At 39.9% G+C, this 21,992-nt stretch overlaps 2 protein-coding genes across 5 annotated transcripts in view; both read left to right on the forward strand.

The window, feature by feature from the left end:
* The first annotated feature begins 1,712 nt into the window (after positions 1–1,712).
* Positions 1,713–7,229, forward strand: LOC121518142 (fibrous sheath CABYR-binding protein-like). Of its 2 annotated transcripts, none has more exons than XM_041800369.1 (5): positions 1,713–2,231; positions 4,617–5,101; positions 5,480–5,642; positions 6,104–6,698; positions 6,796–7,229. In XM_041800369.1, coding segments are annotated over exons 1-5 (1,524 nt in total). In that variant the 5' UTR covers positions 1,713–1,952; the 3' UTR covers positions 6,798–7,229. The 2 variants fall into 2 exon arrangements, with proteins under 2 accessions (XP_041656303.1, XP_041656307.1); XM_041800373.1 differs by having other exon boundaries at positions 1,715–2,231; positions 5,480–5,546.
* A 7,155-nt stretch (positions 7,230–14,384) lies between these two features.
* LOC121517858 (protein phosphatase 1 regulatory subunit 12A-like) overlaps positions 14,385–21,992 on the forward strand; it is a 35,237-nt gene continuing 27,629 nt past the window's right edge. For all 3 annotated transcript variants that reach the window (XM_041799934.1, XM_041799935.1, XM_041799932.1), the window contains exons 1-5: positions 14,385–14,516; positions 15,607–15,697; positions 15,788–15,988; positions 16,110–16,224; positions 18,890–19,020. In XM_041799934.1, the coding sequence (XP_041655868.1) occupies positions 15,980–15,988; positions 16,110–16,224; positions 18,890–19,020 (255 nt within the window). In that variant the 5' untranslated portion in view covers positions 14,385–14,516; positions 15,607–15,697; positions 15,788–15,979. The remainder of the gene's footprint in view (positions 14,517–15,606; positions 15,698–15,787; positions 15,989–16,109; positions 16,225–18,889; positions 19,021–21,992) is intronic.

Consider the following 21,992-nt stretch of genomic DNA (forward strand, 5'->3'; position numbering starts at 1 on the left):
CAACGTGTCCGGTGTGTACCTGTAATTACAAACTGTGAGCATGGATGGGATCCCGTACCAAAACCATAGACTGCATAAAGGAAATGCCGAAGCCTTTCAGATGGAGTATAAAAAAGCTGCCTGCAATTGTTCTGAATGCCAACAGAGAGACTACACTGCATTGTTAGAAAAGAGACTGGAACTTAGGAAACTAAATGATAAACAGACCCGACCTTGCTCTCATTACCTTACTTTGCATTTCCAGATTGCTTGTTTCAGATCCTCTTTGCTATGGCATTTCACTCATTTTGTAAATTGTGTTGCCATTAAGAGTAAAATTGACAACTTAGCATGTGTTTGTAGGTTATGGCTATCTGTTAAAAAGAAAGAGAAAAACAAATCTAGTAGCTGGTCCTTCTATGAATTAAAAGATAAAGCTATAGAATGCATATGAATACATATAGTTACAGTGACTTTACAGATAGACTGAAACTTTATTAATCCTTTTCCAGGACATTGCTTTTTTTGAAAAGAGCTTGAATTGAAGCGGACTTTAGGCCTCCTGAACAGCCAAAGGCATCAGCTGATCAGTCAGGTCAGCTACAACACTTATTATGAGTAACTCTACGGCTGTCTGAAACCAGATACTTTCACACTGTTCCTACTAAATGTGATGTCACATTGATTATGTAATCGGACCAAGATTAACAGTATGCAGTATTGTGTATGCAAATAAATCTCCCAATGTACACCAGATTGGCCAGGATTTTGCCGTTTAACAGGAGCCGACTGGCTCATTTTGGCCATCCCACAGAGTATTGTGGCTCTCAGCTGAGCCCAGCATGAATTAATAAGTGAACTGAAACATGTTTTAGATGTTGTTAACATTTGAATTTCATAAGTAGCATGATCAAAAAAGATTTTTTTTTTTGTTGAATCCTACTTATGGACCAATGGCTGCTCTAAATTAGCGATCATCAACTGGAAGCCTGGTGGCTATATCAGACACCTCATAGCTTCCCATCCGGACCCATAAAGATGACTAAATTCAGAAAATGCGAAGAGGATGAAAGATTTCGTGTTTTTTTAGGCTACGTTTTGTCTTTAAATCTCCACAGCTATTAAATCAACTCCAAAAAAAGACAAATTTTCCAGACAGTTTTAGCAAGAATGACTCAGCATTCTTTCTAAAACTCTCTGCCCCCCAGGTGTGTTTATGTGATCCTCACCATTTGTATCAGCCTCAAGTGGACACTAGAGGAACTGCAGCAACACAAGAGGTCACAGCTTGAGTTCAACCCCCAGCCTTGATGGATGTAGGATAGGAGTAAAGGTCGAGGTGATAAGGATAAGATAGTCTGGAGGAATTCTGAGGAAACTTCCTCCTGAGTATTTGCTTAAATGACACCTTAAAATTACACTTTACTTTGAGCACACGGAAAGAAGTTATCAGGCTAATTCATTGATAAGGTCACTGTAGATAGGTAGCCAAATGGTGGTCTTGCAGCCTGGCCATGTGACGTCATATTAACCCATAGAGTCTCATGACTTCAGTGAGTAGTAGCTGCAGGGCACATGCAGCGTTGCTGGGGCCTCAGCAGCAGTAAAAAATAGCGCACAGCAGAGCCGTGAGACGTGTAGGTTTCCCATTAGATGACAGCAGCGCACATGGAGTGGAAGGCTCAGCCCTCACCCCGTTCACTCCTCCCTCCTCTTCCTGAATGGACAAACGCGCTACCTTACGGTCCACGCCTCCCTGCCTCATCTTCTCCTCTACCTCTTCTTCATCAGGAACTCGCTGCTGCAGCTTCTCGGTACTTTATTGCGCCCAGATTGAATCCGGGTCGATTTCGTGCGGCGCCAATCAAAAAGAGCCCTCCTCACACACTTTGATCCAGGCGTTTTTGACCCGCCGGCTCTTTCGATATCACCTCTCTGCCTGACCAGAACATTGTGTCCTTTGTGGGGAGAAAATGACTGCCAAGCATCGGAGAGGAAAGAACAACCACAGACATGAAGACAACTTTTTCAAAAACGATATCACGGAGACAGAAGTGCGCTCAGGAGCGAATAATTACGCTCTTCTCTTGATTTTATTCCTCATGATTGTAATTTGCGGCGCTATTGGCGCATGGTTTTGTGTCCAGCAGCACCAAACTTTAACCTACTTAACAGACAATCTCATGGGGATGCAGATGAAAATAGTGAAGCTTCAGTCCTCCCACGAAGAGCTGCGACAGTCCAATAGTAAGGTAAGGCATTAAAAGTCAATCCAATGCCTTTTTGAGTGATTAGGATAAGTCACCAGAGTTTGCAGCTATTAGCTGCACGATACGCCCACTTTCGTGCACTATCCCCTTTTATGAGCACCCTTTAAATGATTCCCTGGGCTTTAACACCTCAAAAAAATTAGTGAGGGCCTCAGTCCACGCACACAGTCCACGTTGCCACTTACAAGTAAGGAAAGTTAGGAGCAGCAGGCCTCTATCGGATTTCCAAATGCCAAGAGCCTCACTGGAGTGAGCACAAAACGCAGCTATTTCCAACATCCACACAGCTGCTGACGGTGCTAATGAGGATTATTCTTGACCTACTACTACAGGGACACTCTCTTTATCCTGAAATCACAAGCATTAAATCGAATTAGTATCAAAAATTCTCTATTTGAATTGCAACACCAGTGGGGAACATGCTTCCAGGGCTGTGGGGGAGGATGCTGCCAAAATAATAATACACAAGACAGAAGTGTGCCAGGGCTAATTTTAGTCTGTGATTTTGATACCCAACATGAGTTCAGAGGCTGTTTACAGGCTATCTGAAAGATTCTAGGAGAACCACATATATAAATGTTTCCCATGCATTTATGCAGTGTCACAAAGTTGTAAATGCAGCTTTACTGTAGACGCCTATAGGGTGAGTACAACTTTTTAACCTCTCATGAGTAATGTGTCAGCATTAAGAAGAAGTGACCTTGTTATGTCACAGCAAACTTGTTCACAGCTGCCTTGAGCAACATTTTCTCTACTTATGACGCTCAGAATTTCAACTATTTCGAAGTGAGCGCCGCAGGCCCCTCCAGGAAGTTGTGCAGGATTTTTGAGAACCGAAAAAGCACACTCCTCTCACACCTTCTCTTTCTCATTCAACTCCACATTAGGTTCAGGGCAAGCCCTTAAAGTGGCATGAGAACGGCTCTGCTAGCTCAGTCTTGTTGTAGAAGTATTTCCTGTTCTCAAACTACGCTCACAAACACACCTCTGTAGTTGCAAAGGCTTTACTGGTTGGTTTACTATCCTGGCTCTGGCTCCTGGTAAACACAGTAAACAATGACACTGTTAAGCGCTTACCTAGGCAAATTTAGCTTGTGTTCATGCAAAGGAGAACTTTCAGTGGATAGAATGAATGGTCCATGTTTTATCAGATGTTTCCTGATAAGTGTGATTAGAGAGAAAGACATTCTTTCATGCATTGAAAAAAATGGGAACATATTCCACACAACATACAGCTCTCTAGTGTAGAAAAACGTGACTGATATGCAGACCTGCCCACAGATTAAACTGGGTCCCTGAGAACCCCAGAGAATGGGCCCTCCCCAGTTGTAATTTCTTGAAAGTATGAATCCAGATATGTTAGATCAGTAGTTTTGGTACAATTCTTAAAATGATTTTGCACACTTTTTCTGCCAGTTTTTGCCACTTTCTATCCAATTTTCACCTTCATAAGTTCATTTTTACTACTTATTAATTATATTTCCCAAAACTTTCTGCTCAACTTTAAATAGATTTTGCCACTTAAAACCCCTTTCATCATTTTTTTTGTCTGTTTTTGCCCATTTTAACCCATTTTTGCCACCGTCCACCAGTTGTTGTGCCATTTAACCAATTTTTGCCTCTGTAAACTCCTATCCACCACTTTTTTTTTTTGCTGTTTTTTTCCCCACTTTCAACCATTTTGTGCCACTCTCTGGTGATAATTTGGTTCTGTTAACCCATTTTTGCCTTTTTGATCCACTTTTGCCACTTTTTTAATCCTGTTTCACCACATTATTTCTGTATTTTTGGCACTCTTAACCCATTAGGCCACTTTCCACCTACTTTTTGCCTCTCCAGCCATGTTTGTCTTAATTAACCAGTTTTTGGCACTATTTGATCCAGTTTCAGCCATTTTCTGCCCATTTTGTCACTTTAAACCCATTTTATTTATTTATTTACAAAAAGGGGCAGAGATTTCGAGGGCTTTATACTTCTGCATAAACTTAAAAAAAACATATTTAGAGTGGTTATTATTCAGGTAAAAAATAAAATGGGGTTATCATAGCTTAACTTTATATTGGACCATGATTTTCCTGACCTCCATGGCCCCCTAAATTGGCTGGGCCCCCTTTCTCCACCCTTATGGGCGCCCTTGCCTCTATGCATTTACATGGTTAAAAATTTGAAGTGCAACTGCCTTTGAAGATGTATGCATTCTTGTACTCTCAAAAAGTCTCAAAAGCAGCCTTTTAAAGACTTTCCATCACTTCTCAAATCCTTGCACAGAGTTTAAGAGTCTATGAAATCATCCACTCAGGGAAAATGGCAGTTACTCAAAATGTCAAGCCTGACTCATCATCCCTCCTCTGCTTCTTGTTCCTGCAGCCCATTTCTGAGAGTGTGGAGACCCGCCTGATTGCCCTGGAGGAGTCTTACGCACTGGCCCAGAAGCAGGTAGGAATGGCCTTGGCTACGGCTGAACAGCTCAGGACGTCTGACCTCCCCGCTCAGGTGCTGTCGCTCCACACCGAGATGAAAACCCGCCTGGCAGAGATGCAGCAAGCCACCGTCTCCCTGGAGCAGCTGAGCCAGCTGCAGAGCATGCTGAAGGGGAAGAGCGATGAGTTTGACGGCGTGAGGATTCAGGTGGAGGGCCTTGCCACTCTGAGCAACGAGCTGTCCGAGAAGGTCGAGGTCTTGACGGGGACCCTGGGAGAGGCGGAGTCGAAGCTGGAGCAGAAAGAGGAACAGGTCGGCACGCTGAGAGCCACCGTGGACGGACAGGCGGCAGAGGTGCTCAGGCTGAAGGAGCAGCTGGTCGCTTACGAGGCCCAGCTGGAGGCCAGCACCCAGGAGATGGCTGCTGTCAGGTAGGGAAAAAGCGGCAGGTTTGGGAGCTGTGGAGGAAAATAGCTCACCTCCTCTGACCCATAACTTTATGTTGACTTAGTCAAAGCCTGGTTGGCTGCCACAGTCTCTGTGTTACTCTGGGAGGGTGCTGGTAGGCCTCATATTCACATTGGAAGATTGCCCCGATCTGTGAAAACATCTCTATTGTATTGAAAATTTTTAAAGCTTTCTTTGTCTGCAAGTCGGCACTCTTTCAAGCTTAAATCAACATGCAAATGTGGTTCACAGGCTTATGTAGCACATCAGACTCAAGGAAAAGACCATTCTATGAACTACACAAATACTTCAAACTAAGAATTTCTAAAGAAAACTCCTGCTTTGATTTCTCTGTCTTTCAGAGAGCTTCTTGAAAGTGACCAGTCCCAGCGGCTGCAGCAGGCCAGCGTGGAGGAGCAGCTCAATACGGTACGTCAGAGTCTGCAGGATCAGAACTCAGCAGCCCACAGTCTGCACTCTGGACTCAGGGCTCAGCTGGAGAACATACAGAAGCAGGTTACAAAGGTAACCAACACACAAGACGGATAGACTGGGCCTGGATTGCTGTTGTGTTTGACAAAGTTACTGACCAAGTGAGATCTGTGTTCATGCCAAAAAGTAAGGAGGCTACAGCATGCAATAAACCTATTCTGTATCACAAACAGTAGGAGTGTGACAGTAGATTGTAGTTGAGCCGTAATGGCAGAACGTGCCTGACTTGTCTTATCACACTGTGTACTACCAGCATACATGGTCTCTTTACTATTTCTGTTCCCTGTGTGCCTGTAGGGAGCCATAGTAAGATTTTCATCTCATTAATTCCAAGGAGCTAATTATCTTGCATGGATTCTCTGATGGATGTACTTCTTTCTCTTACATTCATCAAACAAAAATGCTTGTTATCTTATCTGCCAGATAGCAGGCCTATAAAATGATCTGCGTACTCTAAAGTAATCTAAATTGTTTTATTGCTTTCCTTGTCTTAGTTGGCTGAAGAAACTCAGCCTCCCGCCGAGCCAGAGGAACAGACAGAGGAAGAAACTGCTCCAGCAGTTGATGAAGAGGCTGCTGCAGCACCCGTAGAAGAAGAAGTAATAGAAGAGAAGGCTCCTGCCGACGAAGCCGCTCCCGCTGACAAAGCCGCTCCCGCTGATGAAGCCGCTCCTGCTGATGAAGCCACTCCTTCTGAGGAGATTGTGGCAGATGAACAAGAAGAAGAGTCAAAGGCAGAAGCAAATGAAGGAGCAGAAGCAGCTGCACATGAAGAAGCTCCCGTCGAGACGGAGGACTCTGTCACAGATGAAACCGCTCCTTCAGAAGAGGGTGAGGCAGTAACGGAGGATCAGACAGAGCCAGAAGAGTCAGATTCTGTATCAGAAAAAGCAGAAGAAGATACGATAGAGACAAATGAGGAGGAACAAGTTCTAGAAGAGGAGGTGTCTGAAGAAGAGAAAGTTCAGGAAGAGGCAATACCGGAGGAGGATGTGTCAGAAGAGGAGGAACAGCAGGATGTAGCGGCTGAAGAGGACACAGATGAAGTCGAGGAGCCATTAGAAACCAATGATTTACTAGAGGAGGAATGTAAGCAGCTTTTATTTAACACATATAATTGATTTATTGACATAAGTTTGAATTAAACAAATCTTTCTCCTAATGTGTTTCTTTTTTTGTTTTGCAGAGCGCTTTGGATTTTTCCCACACTTCTCCACCAAGCAAAATGGGGACTTTCTCAGTCTACGGACTCACTTTACAATAAGACAAAATGCTTTATGGAGGCATTATTGATTGCTCTTGTTTAGGTGCAGCGTTCATATGTGGTTGCTCTTTGAAAGGCAGAAGAAATCGGTCACTACGCTGATGTCTTTACCTCAAAATAAAAGCTGGCTGTTATGTTAGGATATGAGTACTTCAGGGCTAACCTGCCAATAACCTCAGAAGCCTTAATCCAGAAAATGTCTTTCCACAGAGCCTTTTCCACTCTTCATTTATTTGTAATAAACTGGAAAAGAAAAAGCCAAGGACATCACAATAAGCAAATACAAACACTGTTTTTCAATGCACTTGAAGCCATAAGTAATGCCTGTTTTGGTGACATTAAAATGTTTCTTTTTCTAACTGTCTGAAATGCATTATGAGACTGTTTGAGAAGAAAAACGGTTCATGTATCTCAGTTGTTTACAACGGCGAAACTGCTGACAGAAGAGCTAACAAAAAGAAACAAAGCGTCTTCGATGAGAAAAACGAGAGATTACTGAATGTATGAGACAAACTGTAGTTGATAGTTCTTTTTTATTTACTTTTCTAAGTACTTAATGTGGTTCAGTACTTAAAAATGAATGTTTGGTTGATTGAGTTTGGCTCTTTGTGGTTTTTGTGCTCATACAGCTGTAGATTTATACAGTAAATAAGTCAGAAACTGATGAGAGAAGGGAATGGCATGCAGAGAAGAAGCTGAGGTGCACAGACTTGACAGATAGGCTAGCTGTGCTCCTAAGCTATACAGTTTTTAAAATACAGGCCTCTAAAAGTCAGAGCTCTACCAAGAACTTTTTTATAATCTTTTCATTGCTGTTTATGGTTTGGTCGAAATGTCAAAGTCATATCAGGCTTTGCCTCAGCAACAATAACTTCAGAAATCTATGCATTACTTGGACTTTAAACATCGGCTCAAAAAAGCAATTCATAACTTTAAGACGTGCTCAGAGAAACACCTCAGGGGCAAAATATTTCTAAGTTGAAGGGAGAAACTAAATCACTTGCTACCTGCGGCTAGATTTTTGGTAAGATTGCAGTTGAGGGACACTGATTATCCCAGCCCAGGCATTTTTATGAAGACATCATTATAGATATTTCCACATATTGTGTAAGGCTAAAGGGATATTTCTGTGTTTTTGAAGTTGGGCCTAGCAGTAGAAGTGGCACTGCTCCTTTACGAAAGACTCGCTGGTTTTCAGGCAAGGACGCTAGGCTATACAGGGTAACAGATGGGTACTGTTCCTCTGCTGAATTTATCGAATTTTTGGTAAAAATGGGCCACAAAGCAATGTTGGCTCAAATGTAGACAGTATTGAAAACTTTTGAAGAGTTTTATTTTTTACCCAGAAAGTATCTGGGTTTTTGTCACTTTTGCAATGCAGGCTTTGGCTACTACTTACCTACTCTTGCATTACCAAATAGTAAATAAAAGTCCTCAAAAAAAGTTTTTATAGTGTGAACATTTGAGCCAACATTGTTTTGTGTACCAATTTTACCAAAAACCTGCTGAGTCTGTACCCATCTGTTACACTGTTTAGCCTAGCTTCCTGGCCAGTACAACCAACAAGTCCTTAAGGCTCACTGAAATCATTGGAGGCTAATGCCACTACTATTGCTATGTACATCATATGACTCAACTTTAAAAATATTGAAATATCCCTTTAACTTATTCAAACTAAAGCTTATAGACAAATATGTCAGTTTTAAAGCAGTCTTAAATTAAAAACTAGTCATTTTACTGAACTGTACCGTCAATAAATCATTAAATAACTAAATGAAAACTCCGAAAGCTGCCACTGAGGCGGTCAGTGCAACAGTTTACAAAACTCTCATTGAACACAAACATGAACGTTTTCCAGCAGGACACTGACCCTTAACATAGGTGGAAGCCGTGGCAGGACTGTGAAATGTGATGAAGAAGCGTGAGGTTCACGGCTCTTACCTCCACAGTCAGCAGACCTCTACCCTCCTGAACATGCCTGGGAACACAGGAGACAAAACAAAGAACAAAAAAAAAAACAGCATCACCTAATAAGACTGCTCTACCGAGAGGCTCTTAGAACAACTAGGATGATGTGATTTATGAATAATGCTCTGATATCAGAGTACAAGCTGTGAATAGAGCAGAACGCGTAATTTATCATACACTTGCCTTTTTGAGGATGTGAATAATGTTTGTAGTCAGGCTTCAAAATGTGGAGTAATTTTATCTGATGTTGCTGGTATGCTGCAGAGAGGCTTTTGGACACTCTTTTACACTTGTATTGAAATAGAAGCTCACTTTTTCTTTTTTAATAAACTCTGGTTCCTTCATGTTTGTTTTCTGTTCTGTTGTGTCAAACATATTTCCTTCATTGTGCAATATGCTCTTTTATGGGTTTTAGCATTAGGATAGTCATTAGCAACACTGTTATCCTGCTAGATGCATGATGTTTTTGTCAGCATCATGATGCCTTGTTAACAATATGGGCCATGCTTAGGCAAACAAAAATATATAAGGATAAAAATGAACATATGCAGAAGTGGATGCTCTCTGCTTTACACTCTCAGTCTGTATGACTTTATGACTTGGTGCAGTGGATGGCAGGGAGCATCTACTTGACAGAAAATAAGTGGATTCCCTCCACACAAGAGGGCTTTATTGCTACTTTTTTTCTAATCATTGATTTTAACAAACATGTCAGGTTTGTTGAAATTTATTGTCACTTCAGATTTTGGCAAAATTAACCCATTTTTGCCACTTATTAATCATATCTCACTGCATTTTCTAACCATTTCTGCCATTTTAATCACATTTTTGTCACTTGTAACCCATTATCACCACTTTCTCTGCCTGTTTATGCCTTTTAACCCATTTTTGACACTATCCTCCAATTGCTGCCTCTGCTAACCAATATTTGCCAGTCTTTACTGCTTTTACCACTTTCTGGCTGTTGGGGCTAAACCTATTTCGCCACTTTCTGCCTATTTTTTGCCTCTGTTAACCCATTTTTGCCTCATCAAACAAGTTTTGCCACTTTAACTCATTTTTGCCACTTATTAATCATATTTCACCCAATTTTTGCCCTTTTTTAAAAATCTTTTAATAGATTTTTGTCACGTTACCCCTTTTCACCACTTTTTCTGCCTGTTTTCACCCATTCTAACTGATTTCTTTCACTATCCACCGATTGTTGCCTCTGTTAACCAATTAATGCCACCTTTAACCCCTTTCCACCATGTTTTCTGGCTGATTTTTTTCCACTTCCAAACAATTTGTGACGCTCGCTGATGATTTTTGCCACCACCCATTTTTCCGTTTTTGCTACTCTAAACCCTTTTTGCCACTTTCTGCCTGCTTCTCGCCCCTTTAAACCAATTTTTGCTGCTTTTTAATCCTTTTCCCCATCTTTACAGGCCATTTTGCCTCATTTAACCCATTTTTTGCTACTCTATAATCAAATTTCACCATCTTTTCTGCCCCATTTTGCCAGTTTAAACTCATTACAGCATAAATGACATATATTGCTTTGATTAGAGAGGTTATTATCATTACATATGATAATGTAACATGTCACATGTTTTGCTTTTATTGCTTTAATCATGATTTATGAATGTGTTGCAGAACATTTAGCTTAAATGAAGCATGTATAGGACTGCTTACATCAGTCTTTGGTAGACAGAAAGTCTAAATTGATTATTTGTGCATCATCCAGATAAGCAGGAAGTCTCTCCCCCTTTTTCTCTCTCTCTGTCTCTCCCTCTCTCTCCCTGCCAGTTACAGAGTCATTTGGTCCAGCCTCTCCCACTCATCACTGCTGCAGTGTCTCAGCGCCTCACGCTCTGACCTTCCACGGGGACCATGCAGGCATTTGTTACCAGGTAAGTTTCACAGAGCCTGAGTCGAGCTGTTCTATTCCTGGATTCTTGCTTCACCAATTATTTATTTTCACTCTGACGAGCCTTTCGTCTAGCAAAGCTCCTGGTCCTGTGTGTGATCTTAATGTGGAGCAACTGTGCCCTGATCAGCTGCTGTAGGCCCTGTTTGAACTAATGAAATGTGAGCTCTCAGTTTGTTGCTTTTGGGACTGAAAATGTGTTACCCTCTTTGATCTAGTCCATTAGCTTTATATGTACATTGCTAATTATTTGCTGAAGGATATTATTCTAAGCAACTGTTTTGTTTTTTGTTTAAATTATTAACTTTGTTTTATTTGGTAGCTGAAGAGGAGCTCATTGCAGCATGTGGGCTGCAGATGATGCTGTTTTCTTTTTATGTTTGGGTGCATTGAATTTTACCTGAACTTGTGAATTTGATTGTTAAAATCAATGCATCAGTTTGTGCTAGCATTTACAGCTTTCACTAACGTGTCTTGGGCTGCTTCTGCTACTGTTTCCTTTGCAAATCAGCCTATTAAAGTGTGCACAGTCATTGAGAGCATTTCCTATGCTTTGTTCATAATAGAGCCTGCTACCCAGCCCACTTACTCTCAGTGAAGACTCAGGGTGACTCCACAACAGAGAGATCAATACCAGTAAAAGCAAAGCAGAGGAGGGGCAGCTCTCTGGGTAAAACATGAGCCTCTCTTCAGATGCTTGCTCAGCTCGTTCTGTGTCTCTGTAAACCTGGCAGAAATAAAGGCTGGGCCTTGAAGTCACAATTGTAAATGCAGGGAATATTACCTTCTAAATTTGAGATATTTTTGGATGTACCTATGAAATTATTTATTTAGGTCCATGCCGGTGCAATATTACACCTGCTGATGCAGCATGTTCTGCAGAGCCCGTGAGGAATGTAGCTTTTGAATAATTTATGCATTCATTATTTGACATATTTTCAAACTTTTATTTCAAAATTCAACTTAAGCAAATAAATTAAATCTAATAATGCTAATTCTTAGTTAGTTGTACCCACAAAGGCTTAATTATCAGTGAGGTATATTAGGAAACATGCAGAATGGTACAAGTAAATAACGGCATGAAAAGAATTTGACTTTACTATAAAGTTCGTACAAAGAGCACACACTATATATTTAGATATTATTATTGCAGATTAGTTTGTGATGTCAAGCCAAAGACGAGTTTCATGGACATTTTGCCTCTGAAAAAAGGCCTTGTCAGTAAATCTTATTTTAGACCTCAGAGCAGACAAAGCCTCATACCCCCACTAGGGGTCCCTGGACCCTAGGTTAGGAACCAGTGGTCTAAGGCAGGGGTGTCAAACTCAATCTCAGCAGGGGCCGGATTCTGAATTTCAGTTTAATCTGAGAGCCTGACAGGGTCAACATTTAACCATCAACCGTCAACCTTATTTTCAACAGTAAAAAATAATGGGGGGGGGGGGGGGGGGATTGGCACTGATGATAAATGATTCTGAGATTAAAAGAAGTCAAAATAATAAGTTTAAAGGCTCAAAATCTGACATAAATAGTCAGACTTATTACTTCAAAAGGTCAAAACACAAAAATAAGTGTCAAAATAATGTTTCAAAAAAGGAAAATATGAAAAAGAAAGTCAGAATTATTTTTTAAAGATCAAAATATGAGATACAATTTTAAATTGTGAGGCTTAAAGGTCAAAATATGGGATTAAAATCCAAGTTAGGAGTTGAAATGGTCAAAACATGACCTACAATTAGAAAATAATGAGTAATTTTTTAGAAATATAACTTAAAATTTAAGAGATGCAAGACATTTATTGAGATGCAAAATTGAAAAAAAAAAAAGAAATGAATGCACAATTTCTTTACCACATCCTGACTTTTTAATTTGATTATTTTTAGCCTTTGTTTTTTCAATTTTTATGACTTGAGGTTTTTTTTAAATCATCAAGGTTGGGCCACTTACAATAAAAAAATGATGTGAACCTGCGGGCCGGGTATAACCATACAACGGGCCAGATTAGGCCTCCGGGCCTTGAGTTTGACACCCCTGGTCTAAAGAAAGAGTCCATCCATCTTCTATACCACCTATCTCGTTAGGGGTCGCGGGGCTGAAGCCTATCCCAGCTGTCATTTTGCGAGAGGTGGGGTACACCCAGGACTGGTCACTGGTCAATCACAGGGCTGACATACAGAGACAGACAAGCACACTCACACTCACATCCACGGACAGTTTAGAAACACTAGTTAACCTAACGAGTGTGTCTTTGGTGGTGGGAGGAGAGAACCCTCGCATGCACAGGGGGAACATGCAAACTCTGCACAGAAAGGCCCCGACTGGGAAGCAAACGAGGAACATCTTTGCTGTGAGGCAACAGCTCAAATCCTTGGATAGGATATCCAAGCTGTAGCTCGCAGGTTAAAAAGTGGTCCAAGGTTTATGTTTGAGTGAAATTCTGGAAATAAAATATGGCCAAAATTAGAATATGTAGATTGTGCTTGACTGTATTATACTTCTTAGTTTTAACACGAGACAGTGCTGCAGTGTTGATTCTGTAACAAACATTTTAATATGAAGAATTCACTTGCATGCTTTTTTTCATGACTGATCAGGTAAATGGTAAACATATTGACAGCCAAAATAACAATATCTAATTCCATGATGAATGAAAGAACGAATAAAAACAAAAATATTAGAGCAGCACACTGTTGTAGTAAATAGTGTCAAATTGCTCTACTGTTGGCTCGTCTCTATGTCAGATTTATAAAGCATATCATATCTTCAAGAAGAACTAGCACTCTACAGTATGAAGTTCTGCAGCTTCATGCTTTTTTCCTCTTGTTTTGGGTCTGAATGTTGAGATGAGCTGTCAGTGCCTCCCCTCCCTGCTATGCAGAGCATATTTCTGACCAGGGGCCTGTCCAGTGGTATTCAAGCCAATAAGGCCTCCTTGAAATCTTGCCACCTCAAAATCCACTCTCCCTCCCCATCTTTCGTGTCTGTTCCTGTCCAAAACTCCTAAATCTCTTGGAAAAATGTACGTCAGATGTTTCAAAAAGCATTAAAATAGTCTAAACATAAAACTCTCACTGTTTTCTTGCCTTAAGATTGGTTGACAGGATTGATATTTAATTTCCATGGCATCAGCGGGTAATTTAGTCACCAGGAACATCTCATGTTTTTTGGAGGATGAAGGGCATGGGCTTAAAAGTGTCATGATCCAGGTTCTGATTTGTTATGTTTTTTGAGATTCTCTAGTGTGTTCCTGTGTTTTATCGGTGTAGTTCAGTTGTTTTCAGTGTTAGGTTTTGATCCCTCATGTATTTGGTGCTATATGTTTCATGTCTAGTTAATTCCCTGTTTCTAGTATTTAGTTTGACTCCTTGTGTTTCTTGTTAATGTTGCTCCCTGTGTTTGTATTTGCTTCCTTGCTCCCTCCTAGTGTCTCATGTTTGATTCTTCTCCTGGTCCTGTAATCTTGTGCATTGTAAAGTGTTCCATGTTTCCTGTTTTATTTTGTGGTTGCCTTCCCTTGTGTTTGATTCCAGTTTTGCTTCCTGCTCCAGTTTCCCTCCTTTGGGATTACCCTCACTAGTTTCACCTGTGTCTCGTTATCCGCACCTGTTTCTCTTTGTCAGATCACTCCCTGTGTATTTAGTCTGTGTCTCTCTGTGTCTGGGTCGGTTCATCAGATGTCAATCCTCTGTGCTACTCCTCATGCTTTCCTCGTGCCTCCTTGTTTGTTTGATCGATTTTGAGTTAGATTCCATGGATTTATTTTGTAGTAAGTTCGTTTGTTTAATTAAATCAGTTTTTTAATCTGCATTTTGGGAGTTTTTCCTGAAACCTGACAAAAAGTGCCTAAATGGTTCCTCTAAGTCAAGGATGTTCACATCCTTCTAACTTTTGAATTCTTTGACCTAAAAATTGTTGTAACATCAGGTTTTTAATGTTTATATTTGTGTAGATAATAGATGCAATTTTATTTAAAGTTGTTATTAATTCAACAAAAAATAGCAAACAGAGTATCGACAATTAATATCACAAAAACATTTTAAGGCCTGTAATCTACTTTCTTTATTTTTTCCTTTAAAGATTTATTTTGGGGCTTTCGTGGATAGTTGATATGGCTGGAAACAGGGATGAAAGAATGGGGAATGAGCCATAGGCCGAACTGGAACCCATGCCGTCCGTGTGCAATGGGCATGACCAAACCTCTAGGCCATATGCACCCAGCCTGTAATATATTTATTGATTTCATACTCAGAACAACTGAAGTAAACATGGCCAATCAACAAGGAAGCAGTCCCATAACTTCTTAAAGCCTGCACCTACTGTATGTTGTTAATTTGAGCTTGCATTTGTTTGTGCAAAAGTTTGATCCAGCTTTTAATATTAAGTACAGATGGCTTTCCATAATCTAAGGATCAATGTGGCAGCTGTGACAGTCCCAACCTTTATCATCATAATGTCATGTTTAGATAAACTGGAAAATTCTCTCTGGTCTCTGACTAGGCCTAATATGGAGGTCATATTATTAAGAAATTGTAAATGGACTTAAAAGTTCTAGAAAATGTCAGTACTCAATTGGTGAAAGAAAAATATTTGATGGATCAATGCTATTCTACTTACAACTTTTACACTACTACTAGAAAACGTGAGTTACACTACATCATGACTCATCTCGTGTTTGACTGTGTTAGCCTTTTTTTCTCAGGTTCAGTTCATCCCTTTTGTTTCCTGAACCATTCCCTTTGGATTTGCTTGGTTTACATCGTCCTCAGTCTCTTTGTTGGTGCCCTATTTTTTCAAATTATTTGTATCTGTTATGAGGTTGTGTTTAAAGTTTTACTTTGTTGCTTCCACTGATCCAGGTCATATCTGACTCCAGTCAGGGATGAAGAAGCAGAGTCTCAGAGGAAAGCAAAGTCCCGTCATGCCCGGCAGACCCGCAGGTCAACACAGGTAAAGAGCAAACTGCTGACAAAGGTTCAAGATGTGTCTGGATTATGTCGTGACATGACATGAGCTGTATGAATCATTTGAATCCTGCAGGGCGTGACTCTGACAGACTTGAAAGAGGCTCAGAAGACGTTCAGCCTGTCTCCTCAGGACAGACAGGCAAAGGAAGGAGGAACTCTGGATGAAAGGTCGTGTCTGAGAAAAAGCTCAGCAGATGACAGAAGAGTCAGAGCGGGCCTGACAGAGTCCAAGGAAGCTACAGAGATCAGCCCAAAGTGGAGCAAAATGGATGAGGTTGGCAAGAGGCACTTATGCAGAGATTAGATAAGACAGATGGTTTTTTAAAATAATAGCTATTTGGAGTATGTTTGTCATTTTTCTGATGCATCTGTATTTCTCTGGTCATCTTGTCCAGCTAGGAAACATTGAACCCAGGATGGAAACGCTTGCTGAGTGTCCAGGAACTAATTTTACATATACTTCAGCTGCTGGGTCCTGTGGCCTTCTTTACTGCAACACCACCTACAGAGGTAAGAAAGATACTTCTCATGTGCTCATGTGTTTGTTTTTGACAGTGGCTTTGCTTCTGCATGTACAGACCCACCTGACCCCACTGCTAAGAGTACACAGATTTCCAGTATTTGTTAAGAAAGGGCTAAAAGTGCTTGAAATGAGAATTTGCTCTGAAATATTTGGGAATTTTCATGTTTAAGGCAATTTGTTTGAATGTTTTGAGGAATTTGGAAAAGTTTTACTGAAACATTGTGCGGAATAATTTGAGATTTTTAGGTACTTTTATTGTATACTTACACAAATATTGTAAAGAATTTTCACTGAAATTTTAGGTAATTTCTTTGAAATCTTAAGGAATTTGTGCGGATTTTGGAAAAGAAAATGCCTGGGATATCCAGAACTTTTAGTGGATTTTTTTGTGCTGGAACTTAACATGTCCTTGTGGTCCATCTGCAGACTTTTGTGGACATCATTTTTGGTAAAAACTACAGTAAATACTGTTCAACAACAATGCTGAGCTTTTAAACTTTAAGTCCTACTGATCCCAAATATGAGGGAGAAACTAAAAATGCATTCCAAACAAAATGTCAGGTCTCCCTGAGGAGGTTAAAATCTCTTTATATCAGTCATATTAACCTAAACCGCTGAGAGTAAAGGAGAGAGAGAGAGCAGTGGAAATGCACAAGCCAGTTAAACATTTGGGTGTGACATCAAAAGATGAATATGAAACAAGAGATCAACATTTCATTTCCAGGTGTTTACATCTGGATCTGATGCACAATTTAGAAGATAGTACCTTTTGTTTGAGCCCACCCATTTTTCATGTGAGCAAAAGAATTGGAACATGTGACTGACAGGTGTGTTTGTTGCCCAGGTGTGTCCTATTACATTGATTATTCAAACAGTAAATAGCGCTGAATGTCTACGCTCAGTTTCAGGTTTGGGTTTTGTCTTTGGAGACTGTATTTATAGTTAGAGGTGTACCAACATGAAAACCAGAGCATCTATGGATGAAAAACAGGCAATTATGAAGCTGAGAAGATGGAAAATCAATCAGAGCCATTGCACAAATGTAGGCCATAGCCAGTCTAACCATTTTGAATGTCCTGAAGAACATAGAAACCACTGGTATACTCAGTAATAGATTGCAGCAGCTGACGCCAGAAACACCCTAAAAAGACCCAGAAAGACCCTAAAATAACTGTTAGTGACATCACCAACAACCTCCAGAGGGCAGGAGTGAAGGTATCTCAATCTGCTGTTCGCAGAAGATTTAATGATCAAAAGTACAGAGGCTACACCAGAAGATTCAAACCACTCATTAGCAAGAAGAACAGGAAGACTCGGCTGGAATATACCATAAGTAGAGAGACGAGCCTCAAAGATTCTGGGACAAAGTTTTCTGGACTGATAAGACAAAAATGAATCTTTACCAAAGTGATGGTTTGGCAAAAGAAATGATCTGCTCATGATCCTAAACATACAAGCTCATCTGTGAAACACAGTGGAGGTAATGTCATGGCTTGGGCTTGCATGGCTTCTTCTGGGCTCATTAATCTTCATTGATAATGTAACACATGATGGTAGCAGCAAAATGAATTTAGAAGTCTGCAAATTTAAAGAAGGATGCAACAAAACTGATTGCAAGATCCATCCTCATGCAGCAAGATAATGATCCAAAACACACAGCCAAAACAACAAAGGAGTTCATCAGGGCAAAGAAGTGGAAGGGTTTAGACTGGCCAAGTCAGTCTCCAGACTTAAACCCTATAGAGCATGCATTTAACCTGCTAAAGAGGAGACTGAGGGGAGTAATCTCTCAAAACAAACAGTAACTAAAAGAGGCTGCGGTGAAAGCCTGGAAAAGCAGAGGAGAAGAGAAAAGAAGAATGCACAAATTTGCACTGATGCAGATGCAAGCAGAGGATTTACAACTAAATATTAAGTCAGATTCACTTTAATCTTTTTAAGCCTCTCTGTTCCAATACTTTTGAGCACCTAAAACTTTGGGTTCCATTAAAAATAATGCTGTCTTCTAAGTTGTGTATCAGATCCAGATGTTAATACCTGGAAATAAAAGCTGAAATGTTGGTCTTTTGTCTCATATTCTTTTCATGTGAAACCCAAATGTTTTCCGTCTACAGCAACAATGAAGGAATTGACCTCACTGCTCCAATACTTTTGGAGGGAAGTGAATGTCTGGAGCAATTAAAACTTAATACACACTCACTTTATACAACAAAAGTTTGATAATCCTAACATTTTGACCAAAAGGTCTTTTTCAGATGATTCTTCAAAACTTTGTTGGGTGTTTCAAACTTTGTGTGTTGAGTTGAAACTTCGTGATATTTGAACTGTTTGTGTCATTGAATAAGTGTACAGGTTTGTCTTTATTTCTGGTGGGTTTCATTAGGCACTAGAGAGGCCTAACTGTCATATTAGTCCTCTATATTTTCATTCAGGCAGAAATCACAAACATTTTTAGGACCATGAAGGTGTCATGTTGCATAGAAACACAGATTAAAACCAACCAAACATGAACTTAACTTGGTCTTCCAATATTTTGTCGCTTTTAAGATGCCAACATAGAAATAATAGATAATGTTCTTTAGTGAACTTCAGTTTTGTAGAAAGAGTTAGAAATAGATAAGCTGCTTATAAATGTTTCCTGTACATGTGCAGTTGGTGAAAGATGGCGGAGAGATGAAAATCAGAACCCCATTGATGTCACAGATTCTTCAGCCTTTGCTACAAAGCAGCAGCAGAGACGACGCGTCTGTGATGTCGAAGGTCCAGACTACAACACCACAGAGGTATGTGGAAAGCTTTAACAGTCACAGGCAAACACAAGGGAAAAAATGATGATTTGAAAGCAGTTTTTCATTGTAACAAAACTCGTATCAGCAGTCATAGTATCATAACTCTGAATGCTGCAATAGATGGTGCAGTAGCACCACAAAGTTGATAGGAAAGCAAAGAAAAAATACTTCAATTAGTGATAGATTTGGGTAGTGTTTATGTTTTATGCACACATACATTTATAACATAAAATGCAGTTATAATAGATTACAATTATTACAAAATAGCAACAAAACAATAAATAATAATATTACTGTAGAATGTCTTCATTCCAACTGAACATCCCCTACCTGCTAACAATCTTAAAGGGAACCCTGCATACTCAGACACATTGACCTTACTGGATTTACATTAGTGTCTTTTGTATGTATGTTGTATAAAGAAACACACTAGATACACATATTAAAAAAATTGGAAAGTAAACAATAAAAAATAGATTATTACTGCTGTTATACACGCTGGATAGTGATGTCAAAGAAATCCAAATCTTTCTGGTTGTACTCACCTTCATCAACATTATACTGTAGTAGTCTTTGTTAACAGATTCTACATAAAGATGTAAGGCTGTACATTGGTGTAGTTGTTTTCACTCTAGTAAGTTTTCTGATTTCCCTTCATGGTGAATTTTTAGTCCGAGCTGCAGTGAACAATCATGTTCAAGCTGGCTGTGGTGTGTACAAACTTTCTGTTTTGACAACAATGAACAGACAGAACCTTGTCTGCACCGATGACAAACCAGCTTTCCTCTACAGTAGTCTCATGGTGATTTATCAGTCTCCATGAACAGATGTCTGTATAAAAAAACAGGTAATTACCAAGGCCAGTCAGGGCCACTCTAAAAAATAAAACATAAGTTTGATACATCCATCCAAAAATAAAGTTTCAATTTTTGACTTAATAATTTTGAAAATTTTAAGTTCATAAAGTCAGAAAGTCCCCGCATTATAAAAGCTCATAACTATGACATTGTACATACGTTAATTTAGGGGAAGCAACACTTAAAGCATTGATTGGATCAGCTTCATCTCAATGATACTGTGAGTATGATTCTTTTTTTTGAATAGCCCCAGTTTACAGCAGTGTCTCTTCAAATCTAGATACTAATGATGATGTGATGATTCTGGGCTGAAATGACAAATATTTTCTGTTGTTGTGCAAGGCAAACAGCTTCACAACGTGTGATTTTCTTCCGCAAAATCTCAAAAGTGTGATCGCAAAATCAGGAATTGAATACTTATGTCGGTGTGACAGTTCAGTTTTTCTCTTTTAAAACAGTTGCAAAAAAAAAAAAATTCTAAAATTCCGTTTTCACTTTGTCATTATAGGTTACTGAGTGTAGATTAATAAGAATTAAAATAAATTTAAATGACTGAAGCATCGGGCTGCAACACAACAAAGCTGAAACAACTGAAGGACGTGTGAATACTTTCTGAATGCACTCTATCTGCTACATCCATTTTCTATACCGCTTATCCCATTTGGGGTCCCGGGGGGGCTGGAGCCTATCCCAGCTGTCGTTGGGAGAGAGGCAGGGTACACCCTGGACTGGTCGCCAAGCAATCGCAAGGCTGACATATAGAGACAAACAACTATCTGCCATTCAAAATTATGACTTCCCCTGCAATCAGATTACTGAATGTTCCTCCTAAGTTACACATTCCTTTGTCTTTTGTCTTTTCACCATAGATTTTCTGACCGAGACTCATGAGACCGATCCTTTGTTGTTTTTACTCGGCCTATTTATTTATCAGTCAGCATAATTTATACCAGTGTTCATTTTAAGGTCCTACTTTATATTTTGAGCTTACACGTCTGTCTGTGTCACTGTGTTTTATCTCGGTTTTAATGTTCAAGTTGCTCCAAACCAATTGCCCCTAAAGGAACTGATAAAGTTGTTTGAACTAAACAGAATTTGAATTGAATTGTTCCCAGAGGTGTCAGGCATCTGTCAGACAATTATAGAAGATGATTGCCAATGGGTTCTAAGGTTGACATTTTGTAACTTCTTCCTGGGGTTGAAATTAAAAAGGCTTTAATAGTAACACTCTACAGGACAAAAAGCAGGGGAAAGACGAACAGTGTATCTATTTGACTTCACTACCCAGAGTGCATTGCAAAACAACATAAACTACATGTGAATTTATTGTTTTATATTTCCTCAGAATATAGAGAGCTGGCATAACTACTGGCGTTAAATAGTCAGGGCAGCATGTTTTATGCTGGGTACTTTTGAAAAATAAGATAATTTGCTTGATGACTGCATCTGTCCTGTTGTTTTACTTTGTGGCCACTAGATGGAGCCAGGAGATAGCTGTATTTTGGTTTTCATTCCTAGTTTTTCAAAGTGTCAAAGTGTGTTTGATAGAGAGCAGAAGGCTGATGACTCAATTGAAGACCTTTACAAGTAATTTTGCAAATTTATTTTTGTATTTGAATTTTTGGAGTAGCAAAAAAAGGAAAAATGACCTTTCTTACATGTCAGGCATTTAAATGCCACATATTGTAAAGCTCAGACTCTGATGCCACCTTCATTTTTGCGTTCAATATTCATCAGCACCATTGTTTTATATTCACATCCTGTTTTCCCCTGACCCCCGAAGCTGAAGTTATGCTTCAAAGGCAGCTGAGCTCGGATCTCTGATGCAATATTTCGAGACGTACGGCAATCGTGGATGTGAAGCATGAGTTCAGGGATTCTTTTTAAGTAGAAGTGCTGGTTAATGTCTCCCAGAAAGACGGTCCAGCCCCCCTTTTTCTCCCTCTAAGTCGCTTTGCTTCTTCACATCACATGGCCGAGGTGTCTCAGCATTCCATACCTTATTGGGCAAAAGTGAGGCGCTCTCTGCTCAGTCTTAGCCTTGGATTCAGAGGGATTGACTTTCCTTTTCTCTTCCACTGCTACTGCTCTCCCTCCACCTGCTTGCAA

The sequence above is a fragment of the Cheilinus undulatus genome, linkage group 11 (assembly GCF_018320785.1).
Source record: "Cheilinus undulatus linkage group 11, ASM1832078v1, whole genome shotgun sequence".
Lineage (NCBI taxonomy): Eukaryota > Metazoa > Chordata > Actinopteri > Labriformes > Labridae > Cheilinus > Cheilinus undulatus.